A 16,564-nucleotide genomic window follows, 5' to 3' on the forward strand; every position below is an offset into this window, starting at 1 on the left:
GCAACGTTCTGATTGGACGATGATTTTTACAACTAATTAGTTTGCGGCTTTGCAGACTGCTTCTCACATTTGTCTTGTTGCAGGTTCCCTTTCCCCTTCTGCTTGCACATCAGCTTTCAGCACTGCAGCACTGGGATGGCTGACAGCCACCACAGCCCCAACCTAAAAGGTAAACCGCCCACAAACAACAAAACAAAATAGAGCTGGGACTTGCTTATTTTCACCAGCTGAATAAATTGCAAAACCAGCAGACAGAACAGTGGAGCCCTGACGCAGCAGCATGCTGGAGGGCGAGCATCACCGTCATGCACCTTCCTAAAGCTGGGATTCCGTTTCCCCCCGAGCCTTCGCCCCGGTTTGTGAAAACGCCGGGCTGCTGTCGGCTTTTCCTGACAGCTCCTTCCCCGCCCTCCCCGGGCAGCACCATTGCACTGGTGCGGTGCAGGATGCAGCAAGGCACATGTGGAAAATAACGAATAAAAATTAAAAGGCAAAGATCGTCCCCTTCCCCGCACGGAGGGCCAGCCCCGGGGCGGTGGCAGCAGCAGCCCTAGCCCTTTAAGCTGCCCACCCGGTCCACAGGCCCCGGCAGCTGTTGGCGGCTATTTATACGCGGGAGGCGGCAGGCGGCGGGTGCTGGGCGTCTTGCGTGGGGCGGTCCTGCTAACGATGGCGGGGCCTGGGCTACGACTGGAGGCTGGTATGGCCACGGTTCTTTGCTCTACGCCCATAAGCGGGACCCACTCTCCCGACCGTGCCGCCGCCTCGCTGCAGAGCCCGACGCGGCTAAGCCGGCTGCAGGAGAAGGAGGAGCTGCAGCAGCTCAACGACCGCCTGGCCGCCTACATCGAGCGGGTGCGGGCGTTGGAGACCGACAACTCGGTGCTGCAGCAGCGGGTGGCCGAGCAGGAGGAGGGTATCGACCGGGAGCTGAGCACTCTGCGTCTTCGCTATGAGGCAGAACTGGCCGACGCCCGCCGGGCGCTGGACGACATCGCCATGGAGCGGGCCACGCTGCAGGTGGAGCTGGGCAAGATGGGCGAGGAGCACCGGCAGTTGCACAGTAGGTCGGTGCTCGGCCCTCCTGCTGCTGCTGACGGCCCTGAGCAGACCTCTCGGGGGAACAGCCTAGGGCTGCCCTATCCTAGGGCTCTTGCAAGGCAGGGGCTGTTGCTTGCCAGCAGCTGTGTGTTGGGCAGTCAGTGCTGTAGGGTGTCTGAGTCATGGCAGTGGTAATACTCTGGCCTGGAGTGTCTTGAGTTAGCAGGAATCCTAATTCAGTTCTGAGGATGTGCTGTAGGGATGCCCCTGTGAATGCCTCCTACTGTAGTGCTGCTAGGCTGCTTTGGCACCTTCCTGTGATGGGGCTCCCCCAGAATTTGGGGTATTGGGTGGCCTTATAGGAATAGTACCCCATGAATGCATAGCTGAGTGGATTTGGTACCACACCTGTGTTTATAAACACTCTAAGTTACTATGCTGGAAAACATCTAGTAAGCTATGTTGGTAAGAGTCTGTATATGCAATTGGCTCACACCTTTTTGGGGGTGACATTTTAGCTCAGACATTGCTTAGAGGGGAAGATGCAGGGAAGCTTGTCGTGTAAGCAGTCTAACTTACCTGGTACTGTACAGAAATTGGCCTAGTGGCTTTTAGGTCTGTATTTACATGCCCTGGGGATGAGCTGCCTGCTGCTTCAGACTTGACTTTATTGCAAGCTGTGTATCCTGAGCCTGGAATCACCTTGCTGTATAGTCTCACCAAGCTGGGAACAAAAGGGTGGCCCAATGCAGTCAAATCCTTTTGAAGGTAGGAAGAAGGTGGGTAGTGAAGGGGAAGAAACAAGTGTCCAGTCCCAATAAGCTTCCTTCGTGGGAAGTGCTGGCATTGATAGTTGCTTTAGTCCTCTATTGTACTGCTAAATCAATCAAACACTTGCAATAATTTGTGTCCACAGGCCCCCCAAACCTTGCTATAAGCTTTTATCATAGCAACTTTAGGCATCAGGGTTTTAGTGCTTGTATGGGGCAAATGCTACCCCTTCATAGGCTGGTAAGAACTTAAGTAGTTGTTCTGCTTGGGAATAAAATGTGGTTTTACTCTAAGCTTCTGTTTTCAGCTGCTTAGAAGTTCTTAGGCTTGTCTTATTCATGCTGGGTTTTGGCTTGTAAATCTGTTTCATAAATCTAACCAGCCACTTGAGTGGACAGTGAGGAAGAGAGGTAATACCAGTTCTAAAACTTTTCTGCTGCTCATTGTGTTTGTGTAACTCTGCCTTTGTTTATAAAGCTTTAGGCTTGCCAGGTATGCAGTTCTCTGGACTGGTACTTTTTTCTTTAAAGTAACTGGTCTTGGAAGCAGTTAAATTTATAGTCCAGGAAATTATATGTGCTACATGCTGCTTTCTGAAAGGACTAGACTGAGTTCCTAATACTAACAAGTGTTTTCTATCTGGGCTGCCTAACTGCAAATGTCTCAGATGACTTGGAACAAACTACTTTGAGGGTATCATGCCCTTTATATATACACCCTTTAAATAACCTGAAACTCTTATAGGATGGAATGTCACCAGATAATTTCCCAACAGCATTAACAATTGGCTCTTATTAATCAGTGGTAAAGAGACATAAAGCTTCAGCAATAAAGAAGTGTGCTTGCATTTCAGCCTCTTTCTTACTAGTTACACAGTGGTAATTGGAAGTAGGCCAAAGGTGTTTGGGGAGGAGGAGTTGTGGATAAGTGTATCAGCTGGTTGAGCTCACAGCCTGAGGAAGGTCAAAGCAACTACACTAGCACAGCAGGGAATGGCAAGACCAGTTTCTGTGTTAGTGACTGTAGGTATGCATTTTGCCACTGACTTGACATACGTGGCATAGCCAGCTGAAGCAGTAAGAATGCTGCAAGTCTGTGGAAATTGCCAATTCGTGGAAGTCTGTGGAATTTGCCAATTCTGCAAGTCCTGTTCATGTCCCTGAATCTTGGCACATTTGTTTCAAACATACCTGAACTCTTTTGGTAAGATTATTTAAATTCTCAAGGTAAAGCATCCTACATCATGACTTACAAGAATGTGATTGACAGTGCCTCCAAGTTGTTGCTTGATGTTGATAGCCAGTAAGCTGTGCTTAGTACTGGAATAGTTGGTGTATGGAATGTTGTAGAGTATTGTGACTGTCACTGCTTGCTGCATCGTAATGTGAAGTGGTGGTCTGACCCCCAAACTTTGCTTAAAAGAGTTGTAAGTCTTCTTTTCAAAGCAAGACTTGTGAAATTGTTATACTTAAGGACGAAATTATTCACGTCAGTGCTCTCTGGAAACAATATTGTCAAAAAAGACTATAGAAAATCTGAAACTGGCTGTCTAAGGCCTTGTGTCAGGAAAGGGGACTGTTAAAACACAGATACTAATGGAGTTTGTCCTGAGCACACTTTGTCATATTACTGTAGGATGAAACAGTCAATATTATCATTATGTAGTGTTATTGATGTACTTGTTGATACTGTAACTAATACAGTGTTAGCAGAGATTCCAAAAGGAAGGTAACTAATACCAAGAAAACCAAGAAACCTGTAAATACTAAAATCCCTATAACACATGATTATTATTTCTATTATTATCCCAGTGAAATTGCCTTTATATTAGAGTCTGAGTAAAGAATGAATAACTTCTAGCAAAACATTTGGATTTACGTCCTGAAGTATGAGGACACAATCAACCAATGTCTGAGTAGCAGGGCTAGAAAAGGCCTTCAAGGACCTGCTGTAGCCACATGCCCCAGGCCTGTGTTGGAACTAACCATACCTGCATATCTTCCAGCAGATGTTTGTGTAACCCTTTTCTTAAATTCCAGATGATGGAGATTCCAGAATATCCCCCCAGGCAATATGATTCAGTGTTGAACTACTGTTAGTTTCCTCTCCCTAACATCAAACCTGAATATTCCTCCCTGCAATTTGACTGCAACTTCCTGTCTTTTCCACAACAGACATGGAAAACAGATTCCCTTCCTCTATGCAGCAGTCTTTCATGCATGTAAAGACTGTTATGTCTCCTGTCACTTTTCTCTTCTCTAGACTAAACAACCCTTAGTTTTTCCAGGCCTTCCTTGCAGTCTAAGCTTTCTAGAGCTGATCAGTCCTGCAGAATGACTTTGGACTGTCTCCAACTGGTCTACTCAGTTATCAACTGGAAAACTCATTGTATGAATTGTCACAACTCAGCCACTTGGCAGAACTCATTTTGCTAAAATTGAACACTTTAGTCTTTCCAATCTCAAACTCAGATTTGAGCAGGTAATCGGACTCAGGATTAGTTAGGCAACTGCAAGGATTTTGGAAGTTGGAGCAGTTTGGGGAACTTATCACCCCTTTCTCTGACAGGAATTCACTGTAGGCCCAGCATTTCTCTACTGTGGCACCAAGTAAAACTAGCAGCTTGAGCAGCTTTGACCATACCAGTGGTACCTGAAGGCTCTGTATCTGGGTATTTGCACAGGAAGATGACTCTGTTCTGAAGGCCAGACTCCTCTTGCTCTATAACTCTGCTATGGTGCAAAGGAAGGAAGAGCTTCCTGAGGGAGAAGAGTCCCTCGCATGGGGGCTGTGAGGGAGGGGTGGATGCTGCCCTGTGGCAGGAGCTGAAGGGCTGTAGGATGCCAAGCCCCAGCTGGGGATGTGGGGCTGACCAGGCCTGGGCTAGTGGCCTCCTGGGGACAAAACTTCCCCTGTGCTGTGGGCAGGGGGGAGGTTGCAGGGGAGGAGGAATGACAGCTCTGGCAGCCAGAGCTGTGCTCTGCCTCTAGCTGCAGAGCCGTGTGACTGTCCCTCTGTGGCTGCCATCACCTCAGGAAAGTGGGCTGGAGCTGTGCCCTGGCTGGCACCTCCCTGTGGTGCGGCAGCCTGTGTGCCTGTGCTGGCCTGGTTAGGGGCATGAGGGGCTCAGGAGCCCTGGTGATCTTTAATGGTTAAGAGGCACCTTGTCAGGAAGCTGGTTGTGGCCTTTGCTGATGAAAGGTGGTGTCTGTGTGAGTGGTGGCTTCAGTGGTGGCAGGTCACTCTGGTCTGGTGAACTTTGGCTTGGAGCGTGACTAGTCCTTCCCTGGGAGACAGCGGCCTATGCTGTCCCTGCCCTCTCTCCTTTGCAATGCCGTGGAAAATAGCTGGCTTCTGCATGGAATTTGCACAAAATGAGCTGGAAACTAGGTCAGAAATCTTTCTGGTTAAACAAGTGATGCTTGTCTGAGGGCCCTGTCTGGTTTGTTTTACAGCCTACCCTGTACTCTCACTGCAAGTGTTAACTGACCTCCCTCCTGTTTCAGTTCTACCACAGACCCCCACGAAGGTAAACACATTAAAACCAAACGTTCTCCCTCACGAGCTGCAACTTACAAATGTAAAACTTTCACTTGTAGGAATTCAAAGAAAGAAGCTGATTTAAACCTGGCACAGGCTCGTATGAGGGACCTTAATGCTCAGCTGAACGCGAAGGAAGCTGACTTAGCAACGGCTTTGAGTGAAAACCGCAGTTTAGAGAATGACCTTCACGAGTTAAAGGATCAAGTAGCCACTGTAAGACTTGTTCCTGGAACTGCAACTTTGCTTTTGTTCCTGAAGCTTTTACTTGTTTTTTCCCAACCAGTTAGATTTAAAAGCAGGCAAGACTGTTACTTATGGCAATGACAGGTAGACAGAAAGATTTCTGCCATCTTGCTGAAAGCAAATGCTGCTTGTGGTTAAGCCTGTTAAAACTTCCCCCTGTTGTAGGTACCTTTAATTCTACTGTATGACCACAGTATGCAATGTTTCTTCTTCTAAGGACAAAGCAAGTTGAAATGTGTTGTACTGCTATAGCCTCTGTAGCAGTCTCTAACATGTCAGTAAAGGAAGCATTTAATGCTTTGCTATGCTTCAGTCTAGGTAGAATATGTAAGAAATTCTGGCTACTTACTTGTTTTAGGCTCTAGTGATACTAAAATGAACTGAGTTACTGAACTGAAGAAGCTAGTATCAAAATTTTAGGATGAAAATTTAAAAAACAAACTAACCCAAAACAAGCAACAAATTTGTATCATTAAAGCAGCACACTTCAGCAATGGAAGTGTATAGTAGTTTATAACCATATATAATTTATAACCTTTATATTTTAACATATTTGTTATTTATAACATATGTAACATATAACCTTAACATTTGAAGGCTTTTACTTTTTAAGTATCAAGCAAATGATATTGTGAGTTAGGGACAAGTTTGGAATATGCAGTGTTGTGAGGGGGGAAGAATGTATATGGGTGGTACAATTAATCATAAGTCTGCTTTGAGGAGCCAAACTTAGTTGGTGGAATTAAGGGCTGCTCTGTATTTGCCTTGGGGGAAATCTGGTCTACATAACAATTAGAATTCTTCCAGTTGCTTATATGCCTGATCCTACTGAAATAAGAACTTAAACAGAGTTACCAACGTTACTTTGTTTTGTGATTGGTGTGGGAATGAAATTGACCTGTAGTAAGTTGACTGTCTTAGTTTGGAAAACTGATCTTTTAATTCTTATTACCTTGATGTCCTTTTTTTTTAGCTGGAGCTGTCATTACAAGATACCAAAAAGCATCTCCACAGTGAAATGTTGAGGAGGGTGGATCTGGAAAATCACATGAAAACTCTGCAGGAACAAATGCAATTCCAGAAGCACCTTCATGAAGATGTATGTTTTGGCTTATTAACAAGGATTTTTTTTTTTAGGTGCCTGTGATCCCTGGATGCACTTAAAAGCAATGTTAAGATGTGCTTTATCCTTAAAAAGGTAACTAGCTGAGTCAACCTATAAGAGTCCATCAGACAATAAAATCCGCCTAACTAGAAAGACTTCAAGAAGGTACACAAGCTCATATTACCTGGCATAGTACTAATAGGCATTTGGAAAATGAGAATTTTCTCAGGCTGCACTTCTGAAGGTAACTACAACTCCAGTATACTACTTTGTGCAGCTGCAAATGCATATATTACAGTTAAATGATTCCAGATGTTTACTAGAAGCCTAAAATAATCAAAAGTTAAATCTCCTTTTAATAAGCAATTTATGTTCCCTACTTCCTTAACAATTACCAAAGGTGTCTGGTAACCTTCGTGTGAGAAGTTGGTACGTAGAACTAAACGTGAATGTAAACCAGCTTCCTTCTGACTGAAAGGAATCTGTGTGGCTTAAGCAATGAAGAATTTGAGATTCTCTAATGAACTGCTATGAATTAAGAAATAAATGAGGTAACAGTGCTTAAAGAAATGGAAGTGTATATGCATGTGTTTTAAGTGAAGAAAAGCACAGAAAGCCATCTAGTCCAAGGAATAAGTCTTAAAATTGAATACAAACTACTGCATTTATTAGCTTAAGCAATTTTGGCAGTGAAGTAGCACAACAAACCAGTGCAGCTAACAAGGTGGAAGTACCTGACCTAATGGATGAACATCCAAGATCTAAAGAAAGGTGGATTACTGTGAACTTGGTGATAAATCTGCTTAAATACTGAATTACTTGTTAAGATGGTATAGTAAGTTCAGTCTCAAATCAAACTGTATTGGCTTGCTTATTCCCTGAGAAATTTCTTCTTCTAGGAGCTCAAGGAGACAAAAAGAATCTATGAGAGCAGGCTAGCAGAAATAGAATCCGGCCGTAAGAGAGAATTTGAGAGTAAGCTCTCAGATGCTCTGCAGGGGCTCAGAAAACAACATGAAGAGCAAATTCAAGAATACAAAGAGGAACTGGAGCGAACATTCAATGCAAAAGTGAGTCCATAAAAATGCAAATATAATCTTAAATTGTCTGTACCTTGATAGGATTAAAGTCACACAGTATAGTATGATGCAAGCCCTTGCATTCAGTGTGGAGCTTCTTGGCATAGGTTGTTATGGAACTTCAAAGCTGTGTCAAGTTTGACAACATAACTTCTACAAACACTTGGTCCCAAACAAAACTTGGTTCAAGCAGAAATACAGTCTGTTTGGGGAATGGATTAGGAATGGCTAATGTGATAAAGTTGATCATAATTCAGATTTCTGACAAGTCTCAGAGCTTGTCTGAAAAATCTAGGAACAAGATGTGCTATATTTGTATTAGGTAATTCCAGTGTTCTTGAATAAAACTTGATCTACTGATTAAAGTTTTACTACAATGCAGGAAACAAGGTATTCTTACAGCTCTATGAGAGCACTTTTTGTCCCTTCCCAGTTGCTAGTCCTGGATAAGGGGGAGAAGGTGGATGTGGAGGTGTTTTGACAGTTTCTCAGAACTGGTCTGTCACTTGTTTTCCCAGCATTATCCACAGACACAGGAAAAAGTATTACTTAGGCTTATACTTATTCTGGATGGGTAAGATACCAGGGGTTTCTGGGTTGATTGCAGTGTGTAGTATTGTTATCGTAAGCTTTCTTTAATACTACAGTGCAGAATCACATGATCTGCTACTTTGAACAAGTACATGTGTTCACTTCTTCCTGGTTCTTCTGGCTTTCTCTCCAGCTTTTTCACCCCCAACTTTTATGCCAACTCAGTGAATTCCTCTGGATGCTTTTGTCCAGGTTTCCAGTGGAAATTCTGAGAGCGCCTTTTGTAGGCGCATGGCTCTAATTTATCCTTTCTTGGAACAAGTCAAGACTGAATTGTTCTAGAAATAGCTCAGTGCTGCTTATAATAATGCAGGAACTGTTTAAGAAATAGAACTGAGGGGAGAGGAATAGTTTGATAAGCACACCTAATATCCTGTAGCCCCATGCCTTGACAAACAGCTTCTGAACATACTCCCCATTTTTCTTCTGGAGAATCAATTTACTTAATATCTATACAAAGTCTTCATGCATCTGTAACTGAAATATCCTAATCCTGCAATTTTCAGTACCTGATTATTGCTGACTTTTTCTGACATGAATGTCAAATTTGTGTAAAACTCTCTGAAAAGCAATGAAAAACTTTCTGACCTGGACTTTATTGGTATCTGCACACTTAAGTAGAACATAATTATTTCCAGATGTAAGAGCTGGAAATCACTTGGTTTTCCTTTCTTATTAAAAATACATGGTTGTAAGCAACTTATTACTAATAGTGACTTATCCATAGGTGGAGAATATCCAGCAATCTGCAGCAAAAAATAGTGACTTTGCCAATGCTGCTCAGGAGGAGCTGATGGAAACAAAGCTGAGAGCTGATACTCTGACATCTCAAGTTCATCAATATCAAAGCCAGGTACAATCACTTTAATTTAGATACACAATTCAAAGTGTGGGCCTCTTCTCTAATCTTCAGTTATGGTTTTAACTGTTTTTTCCATCCCCATAATTTCAGAATGCTGCTTTGGAGAACAGAATAAGGGAGCTACAAGAGATGCTGGATTATGATCGTGATCTCAATAGGAGACGTTTGGCTGAAAAAGAGAAAGAAATCATGCAAGTCCAGCAGCAGGCACAAACACAGTTGGAAGAATATGAGAATCTTTTAGATGTGAAACTAGCTCTAGATCTGGAAATAAGTGCCTACAGAAAGATGCTGGAAGGAGAGGAACAGAGGTAGGCTATGAGAAGATATTCATATTAACTCTTTTCATCCAGAATCTCTACAATAACTTATCATACATTCTTCAGAATGTGAAGGAGGCAAGAAGTAAATACAAAGTATGTCATTAGTACTGTAATTTAGTTCTTGAAGTATATTCTGTAGGTGGTATTTATAATTCTGATCTACCGCATGGGGCAGTAAAATGAAGTAATTTGATAAACCCAGCTGATAAAGCTCAAAGGTCCCTCAGACATCCCTCAACTTTCTCAGGTTTTTCTTTTTTTTTTTTTTTTTTTTACTAGATCCTAGAGACAGATCAAAGTTAGTGGTCAAGCTTCATGAATGAAACTGGGAGATTGTATCAACTTCAAACTATCCAGACACTGTCTGGTGAGAACAACATGAACTCTTAATATATGCCAAGAAGGGTCAAAAAATGACTTCCAATAAAGACTGTCTGTAGAGACTATAAAGGAATACTTACTGCAGTTGGGAATCTCTTATCAGCAGAAGCTTGCTATAAACTCTAGGGCTGGGTCTGTCTTCCAGACTTAAGAGGATACTTAGCTACTTTTGCCAGTAAAAATAAAATCTTATTCAAGACTTGATGGAAAGCTTGGATACAGGAAACGTTGGGCTTGGCTATAGTGGGAGAATAGGAATGAGAAAAAATAGGCACATCAGATGTACAAGTGAATATTATCTGACTCCCTTCTAGGTTAAAGCTGTCACCCAGTCTGTCTTCACACAGCATTGCAACTCCAGCAACAAGTCAAGGGCGACAGCTCCCACAGGGGAAGAAAAGGAAAATTAAAGCCAGAAAGAGAGCTCATAGTACTGGATTTAAGACTGTTCAGCATGCTTCATCTTCTGGAAATATATCTATTGAAGAAATTGATGCAGATGGGAAATTTGTTAGGCTTAAAAACAACTCTGATGAGGTACTGCTGTTCATTCAAGTCCGCATGGCCTTCATTATAAAGTACAGCTGCTTGCGAACTAATTCGTAGTTTAGTGAGAGATAACAACAGGGAAGAGTACTGCCAAGAAGAGATGAAGTGGGGACTCCTCAGCTAACCTGGCTGCTGTCAAGAGCAGATTAGAGACTGATTCTTTTTTTTTTTTCGTACTGCAGATGTTCTGTTCACAGGGCTGTCTGGGAAGTGCTTTTGGGTGGAGGTACACTGGTAATACTTTCACTTACTTCTCACCAGGTTCAGGCTAGTGCTACCAGAAATTATCCTTGATGAACTAAAGGTACTTAGTAAATTGGATAATGACAGCTTATTACTTAAAAATGCTTAAAATGGCTAGCATGTTCAGTAAATCTGATAGTACCTAATCTATGCAGGGAGTTTATTTAACCAACTAGATAATTCTTTGAGTAGTTCAGTTTGCAAGTCTGGAATTACTAGAACTAATCCTCAGAGTTCCAAAACTTGTGGCTAGTAGCTTAGCCACTTCAGCCTTCCTCAGAATTGATCAAACTCTTGTATACTCCAGGAATGGGACTAAAACTAGTGCTTGAGTATAGAATGAACCTTGCACTTGTGTGATATGGTGTTGGTGTGTAATGCTGAGAGAAATATCTTGTCTTGCAGGATCAGCTGCTACATGGATGGGTATTAAGACGACATCTTGAAACTGTGTCAGATGCAACATACAAATTTCCTTCACTGTTCACTCTTCAGGCAGGACAAGTAGTTACAGTAGGTAGTGGTTTTGTCAGAATTACTCAGAGCTCTGTTCTTATTATGTTAGGTGGCAATAGAGATGTGTGTAATAAGGAAAACCAACTTCAAGTGCCTAAAGAACTAAAAATCCTTATGTTATATGGAGAGGGAGACAAGGGAAAATCCTTTCATTAACTTGGTCTGAAATGCCAATTAATAGTTCTTTAAAACTAGACCTTGAATTAAACTTTGATCATCCCAGATAGGGAGGTGCTGTTATTGGGAACAGAATCAATATCTTCTGGTTTATTCTTAGGCTTCCCCATATTCCTGTGTTTTGATAGAAGTTGTGCAAAGACTGAAAGCTGTAGTCCACTACAGTTCAACAATTCTGAGCTCACAGTTCATGGTACTAAGCTAAGTGTTGGCTTTAAAATTGTACTCTAAGTACACTTAGGTAGTGATCAAAGAGCCTAAACTCTACACTGTATTCTCGAAATTCTGGACGAATGTGCTCAAGAGATCTGTGAGTGACCTAAGGCTAGAAGCTATCTTGTATACACAAATTGTTGGCATGAGTATGTCTGTAGCTGTGACTCTAATGGTGTGTATGTCCAAGTAAGGCTATACATCAGGTAGAAGGCATTAACAACAGCCTTTTCTGCACTAATTATTTTACAGTCTTCAGTAAAATAACCTTCCCAAACATTAGCACCATTATGGGTAATCCTGAAAAGAATTAACCTGCCAGGGATCAGAGTAGTTTGGTTTGTTACTGGCTGTCTCTGGTATTGGAATACTTCATAGTTTTATATGCTAGACAGAATCCTAATCTAACTACAAGTGAGATTCTTCAAAGCTTACTCTAAATATGTTACAGATCTGGGGTGCAGCTGCTGGTGTAAGCCCTGGTCCTAGTGATCTGGTCTGGAAGTCTCAGAAGTCTTGGGGAACTGGCGATAATATTGGTGTTACACTCATCACAGATGATGGTGAGGTAAGTGATAACGTATAGCTTCTACTGTCATAACATCAAACTTGCTTGTGCTTAATTCTTATGGGTTCTTGGTGGCAATTCAATTGTACTCTAGGAGCTTGCAGAGAGGAAGATAATGCAGATACCCAGAGAAGAAGGTGGTGAGCAAGATGATGATTATGAAGAAGTAACTGGAAGTGAAACAGAGTTTCCACCTCGGGTAAGCTGCCTGAAGTTTAAATACATGTTATCAATAGTCATTCAATGGCCATTTCTTTTCATTACTGTATGAAAATATTTCCCTGAGTACTATCCATATCCTACAACTCTTTAACATTTTTCTTGATGTCAGACCAAAAGAAGAAAGAAAAAGAAATGTTGTTTGGTTTCATGATAGTGGTTCCTGTGAGCATCTTTAAGCAGGTGAGATGGTGAGAATCATGCTTGTCATCTCATAGAAAACTTGCTTCACTAATAGTGCTTGCATGGCTTTGCATCAAAAGTGGAGTTGATGTTTTGCTTATTCTCTGATTGAATATGATCAAATTGAGTTAATTATTTGGTCTCACTACTGACACACTGAAAAATGAGCTTTAATGTCTGTTCCATCTCAACATCTAACAAACTTAAAAGCTCTTACCCCAAGAACAAAATGCAAACATTAACTATAAATATCTTCTGTGGAATGAAGTGACTTGACACTCTGAATGCTGTCCCTGGCTGGCTCTTAAGATATTTAAATTAATAGTGAAGAAACCTTGTATTTCCATTCAAAAGTATTAAAAGGCTGAAATAAAATTTTTTTGTGTATTAAGTCCCTCTTCAATTCACACATGAGTTTGAGGCACTTCTTTTACAGCTTATTTCCAGAAACAACAAATACTTTGCACAGCAAAGTAAATCTCAGGTTTTTTTCAGTCAGAAATACTCCTTGCAATACTTTCCAAGTGGAACTTCAGCACAGAAGCAGGTCATGCTAATGGAACTAATCTAGTTAAATAGAACAAGCATGTTTTGCATTCAGTATACCTGCAACCCATTGGCTGCAACTTGCATGTTGTAATGGCCTGTGAAAGATTCTAGACCCTCCAAAGGGCTTTTGAAGTCTGAACTTCTGCATATTGGACATTCCTGTGTACTTTGTACTACTAGTCGGGTACCTTTAATTGTTGAAGTAGTCTAAACCAGCACTAATACAAGGGCTTTAAATTGGTCATAATTGAGTAATTATGGGCTGTACTTGACTCTTTGTTTCTTGACTTCAAATGGCACCAAATCTCCTTTGCTAGTAGAAGCTCCAAGGCCCTATGTGCAAGGGGTTGCCTAGCTAAAAATTCATTCTCCTCCTGCTACTGACATGGCATGTTAAGCTACCATAGCTCTTCCTAACTCTGATCCTACACAGTTACAAGGACTGGCATCTTACTGCACCAGGTCATTTCCTAGGTATTTTCCAAATATATGTTTCAATTTAATTTATAAATACCTTAGTACTGTCTTTCTGAAGATGTACATAATAACAGGTAGTTACTGCCTGCTGCTTAATTCTTAAACTTGTCCTTCTTCCAAGCAGACAGTCTGGGTAAATACAATACTATCTGTTTTAAAGGATGCTTATCAGTATCATGTACATTCCATTCTTGTAGGATTTTCAGTGTCTCACTGAAGGAGGGTGAGACCCTGTTAAATAGGCTATTGTGAAAGGTTCTATAATGCTATTCTGGCCTTTGTGTTCTTAATACACAGCATGCCCCAAAATGGTTGAGGTAACACCAGTGGAAGCGTTAAGCTTATGAAAAGACTTAGTTATATAAACTCCTTCTCAAGTTTAGAGTAGGGCTTCTCCTCAGGTGTTTTCTAAAGGCTCTTTATTTGAATTGACTAATAAGATGGCTTGTTCAGCAATCAACAATGGAAAGCAAAAGTAACTTTTTTCCTGTCCACCTCTAATCTGTTTCATCAGCAACTTTACAGTGCAGTTGAGTGCCATTTATGGTAAGAATCAATTCTAGTATTTCTACTTAAATCTTAATGTTATTCCTGTCTGCTGAATCCCTGTCAAACTTTTGTCATACATCTTTTGCTGCATTGGTAGAACTGAAATAATGGTGGCATAATAGAAAATAGTTCAGTTCTTGCATGCAATAAAATGATGCAAAGAAAGCATGCTGTGCTTTAAAGGAAGGCAAGGTTTCCATGGGTTTTGCTTCTGCTTTTACCATCCTAAGTAGAGTAGCATGAACCTGCATGCCAGTCAAGTTTTAATGAGGCACTGATAGTAGGCTTGATGACCTTCCATTAAAGAAGGCTTGGGCTCATGTATTGCATGGACTCAAATTCTTAAAAGCTTCTATTTTCCCCCCAAAACATCTAGTACAGTTCAGGTATTGCCTCTCTTGAAAACCTGCTTTGCTTTATTCATAAGTAACTAAATTTATAAAATGCTGCAGTTCCCCACATTCCTGTATGAGGAACAAGTAGGTAACTAGCAATAAATATGTCTGCATATATGCTAATGAGCCTCATGTCTTCATTTTTTATTTCTGCAGCAAAATGAGGATACCAGCTGTTCTGTCATGTAATATGAACAAAGATAATCTGAAAACACTGTCAATCCCAGGTGACACAGACATGTTTTGGCATCTTCTACAGTATCTGAAACTTGGAATTTGCATCTCTCATCTGACCTCTTTGTAAGAGATACTGTCAATAATATGAAGTTTCCTACCTTCTGATAGTGGACCCTGTCTGTGGATTCACTGATATAAACAGCAGTAGAATACAAGCTCCATGTGAAGCTAATTTTTACATTAAGACAAGGATGTGGTTTCCATAACCTGCTGAAACAGAGGAGGGTACAGAGTTTACAAAACTTCTATATATATGCTCTAGAAGGATGCTAAGTATTTAACAATGACTATGGGCTGCCTCAATATGGTGTTTCTCCAAAGGTAATTTGTTTCAGGCCTGAGTGGGAAAACTGCATGGGCCAGACCACATCCTACCTTGCACCTTGAGCAAGTTTGAACTTGGCTGAAAGTAAAACACTCTCCTCAAGAATGCTCCTGAAGTGTTTCCTGTTCAGAGCCTAATACTGAAATGAAAATGGTCTAGATCACTGCTAGAGAACTTCCTAGAATGAAACACTTAAATGTTAAAAGCAAGCTGTAAAAATATTGTCTTATTTAATGTACTGTTCCTGTAACCTAGCACTTGGAAAACCACCAGTTTCAGTATTGTATATGTCTAGATACAGTATATCACACATACAGCTGTATTAACCTTAACTTGGAAAGATGTACCCTGTAAATGTGAAAAGGCATCTCATTCCAGCAGAGAAGGTACAGTAACTAGCAATATTAGCACTCATTAGTCCCAACAAGCCAGCTTTATAAGGGGCTAGGAAAAAAAAGGTGCTGAGAAATTGTATCTAGAAAGCACCAACTGTACTAAAAGGTACATCAAAAATATCTGCTCTTGGAGTCCTTATGTACCAAATCTCTGTGCAGTCTGCAGTACTACTTTGTGTGTCTAATGGGTCAGTTGGGGGACTACTGTCTACTGGGCCAGTACGCAATTTATTGTATTCCGTGTAAAGCCTGACCTATAGCCTTCAAACTAGGCAGTCAGCCTCTGGGGGCACTGCATTCAATTATTCCTAGCCTCTTTTTACTAAAATGCTTATGTGCTGACTCTATGGTAAAGGGCCTTGATGACCCACATAAAGCACAGCTCTGTTTAAGAGCAGCTGAGCTTAGGTTTTTGACTGCCTCTTCCCATGCCAAAGTATTCAGTTCTGAAATTAAGACCTGTTCTGTGTTAGGATGCAGTTGTTAAGGCTTTTGTTACTTTAGCTTAAATTATCTTAAATTATTTAAAAACTTTAGTCTTCAGACATCAAGAGTAGATGCTGGTTTAATACTTGCATTTTAGCAGATCTGGATTCTTGTTGTACCTTATGCAAGGTTATGGCAGCAGCTATTTCTATATTTATCTTGGTTTCTTAAACTTTTTGTAACAGATTTTTCATGTATATAAAAGCAGTCTTGGACTTTAATATTTGCAGTTTAAATAATAAAGTTCTGTTCACTGATCTTGAGTGGCTCAAATGACTTTGAAGCAATAAAACCGGGTGAGTTTAGGGAAGGTTCCCTGCAGACTGAAGAAACCTTCACAAATACTGTGCTGCCCTGTTTATATGTATCCCTCAGTTCTTCAAATAAAGTTGAACTGCTATGGACTTGATGCAGGAGGAATCTTCACTGTTCCAAATTAAGCCTCTTAACAGCACAAGGGAAAGATGGTATTAAGCAACAACTTTGACATATTTGAACTACTGTGCAGGTCTTGATAGGAAAGAGTAATGGTACAGGATCTTAT

General features: G+C 41.2%; 1 protein-coding gene across 2 annotated transcripts; it reads left to right on the forward strand.

Moving 5' to 3' along the window:
• The first annotated feature begins 702 nt into the window (after nucleotides 1-702).
• LOC101874416 (lamin-L(III)-like) lies at nucleotides 703-14,851 on the forward strand. 2 transcript variants are annotated; one of them, XM_031048699.2, is made up of 12 exons: nucleotides 703-1,067; nucleotides 5,412-5,568; nucleotides 6,572-6,697; nucleotides 7,603-7,773; nucleotides 9,101-9,226; nucleotides 9,326-9,546; nucleotides 10,254-10,476; nucleotides 11,137-11,244; nucleotides 12,089-12,205; nucleotides 12,300-12,404; nucleotides 12,537-12,607; nucleotides 14,148-14,851. In XM_031048699.2, exons 1-11 carry the CDS (start codon nucleotides 703-705, stop codon nucleotides 12,576-12,578), a joined length of 1,761 nt encoding a protein of 586 aa, XP_030904559.2. In that variant the 3' UTR covers nucleotides 12,579-12,607; nucleotides 14,148-14,851. The 2 variants fall into 2 exon arrangements, with proteins under 2 accessions (XP_030904559.2, XP_012984407.3); XM_013128953.3 differs by lacking the exon at nucleotides 12,537-12,607 and having other exon boundaries at nucleotides 848-1,067; nucleotides 14,734-14,849.
• The last annotated feature ends 1,713 nt before the right edge of the window (nucleotides 14,852-16,564 follow it).

The sequence above is a fragment of the Melopsittacus undulatus genome, chromosome 9 (genome assembly GCF_012275295.1).
Source record: "Melopsittacus undulatus isolate bMelUnd1 chromosome 9, bMelUnd1.mat.Z, whole genome shotgun sequence".
NCBI lineage: Eukaryota > Metazoa > Chordata > Aves > Psittaciformes > Psittaculidae > Melopsittacus > Melopsittacus undulatus.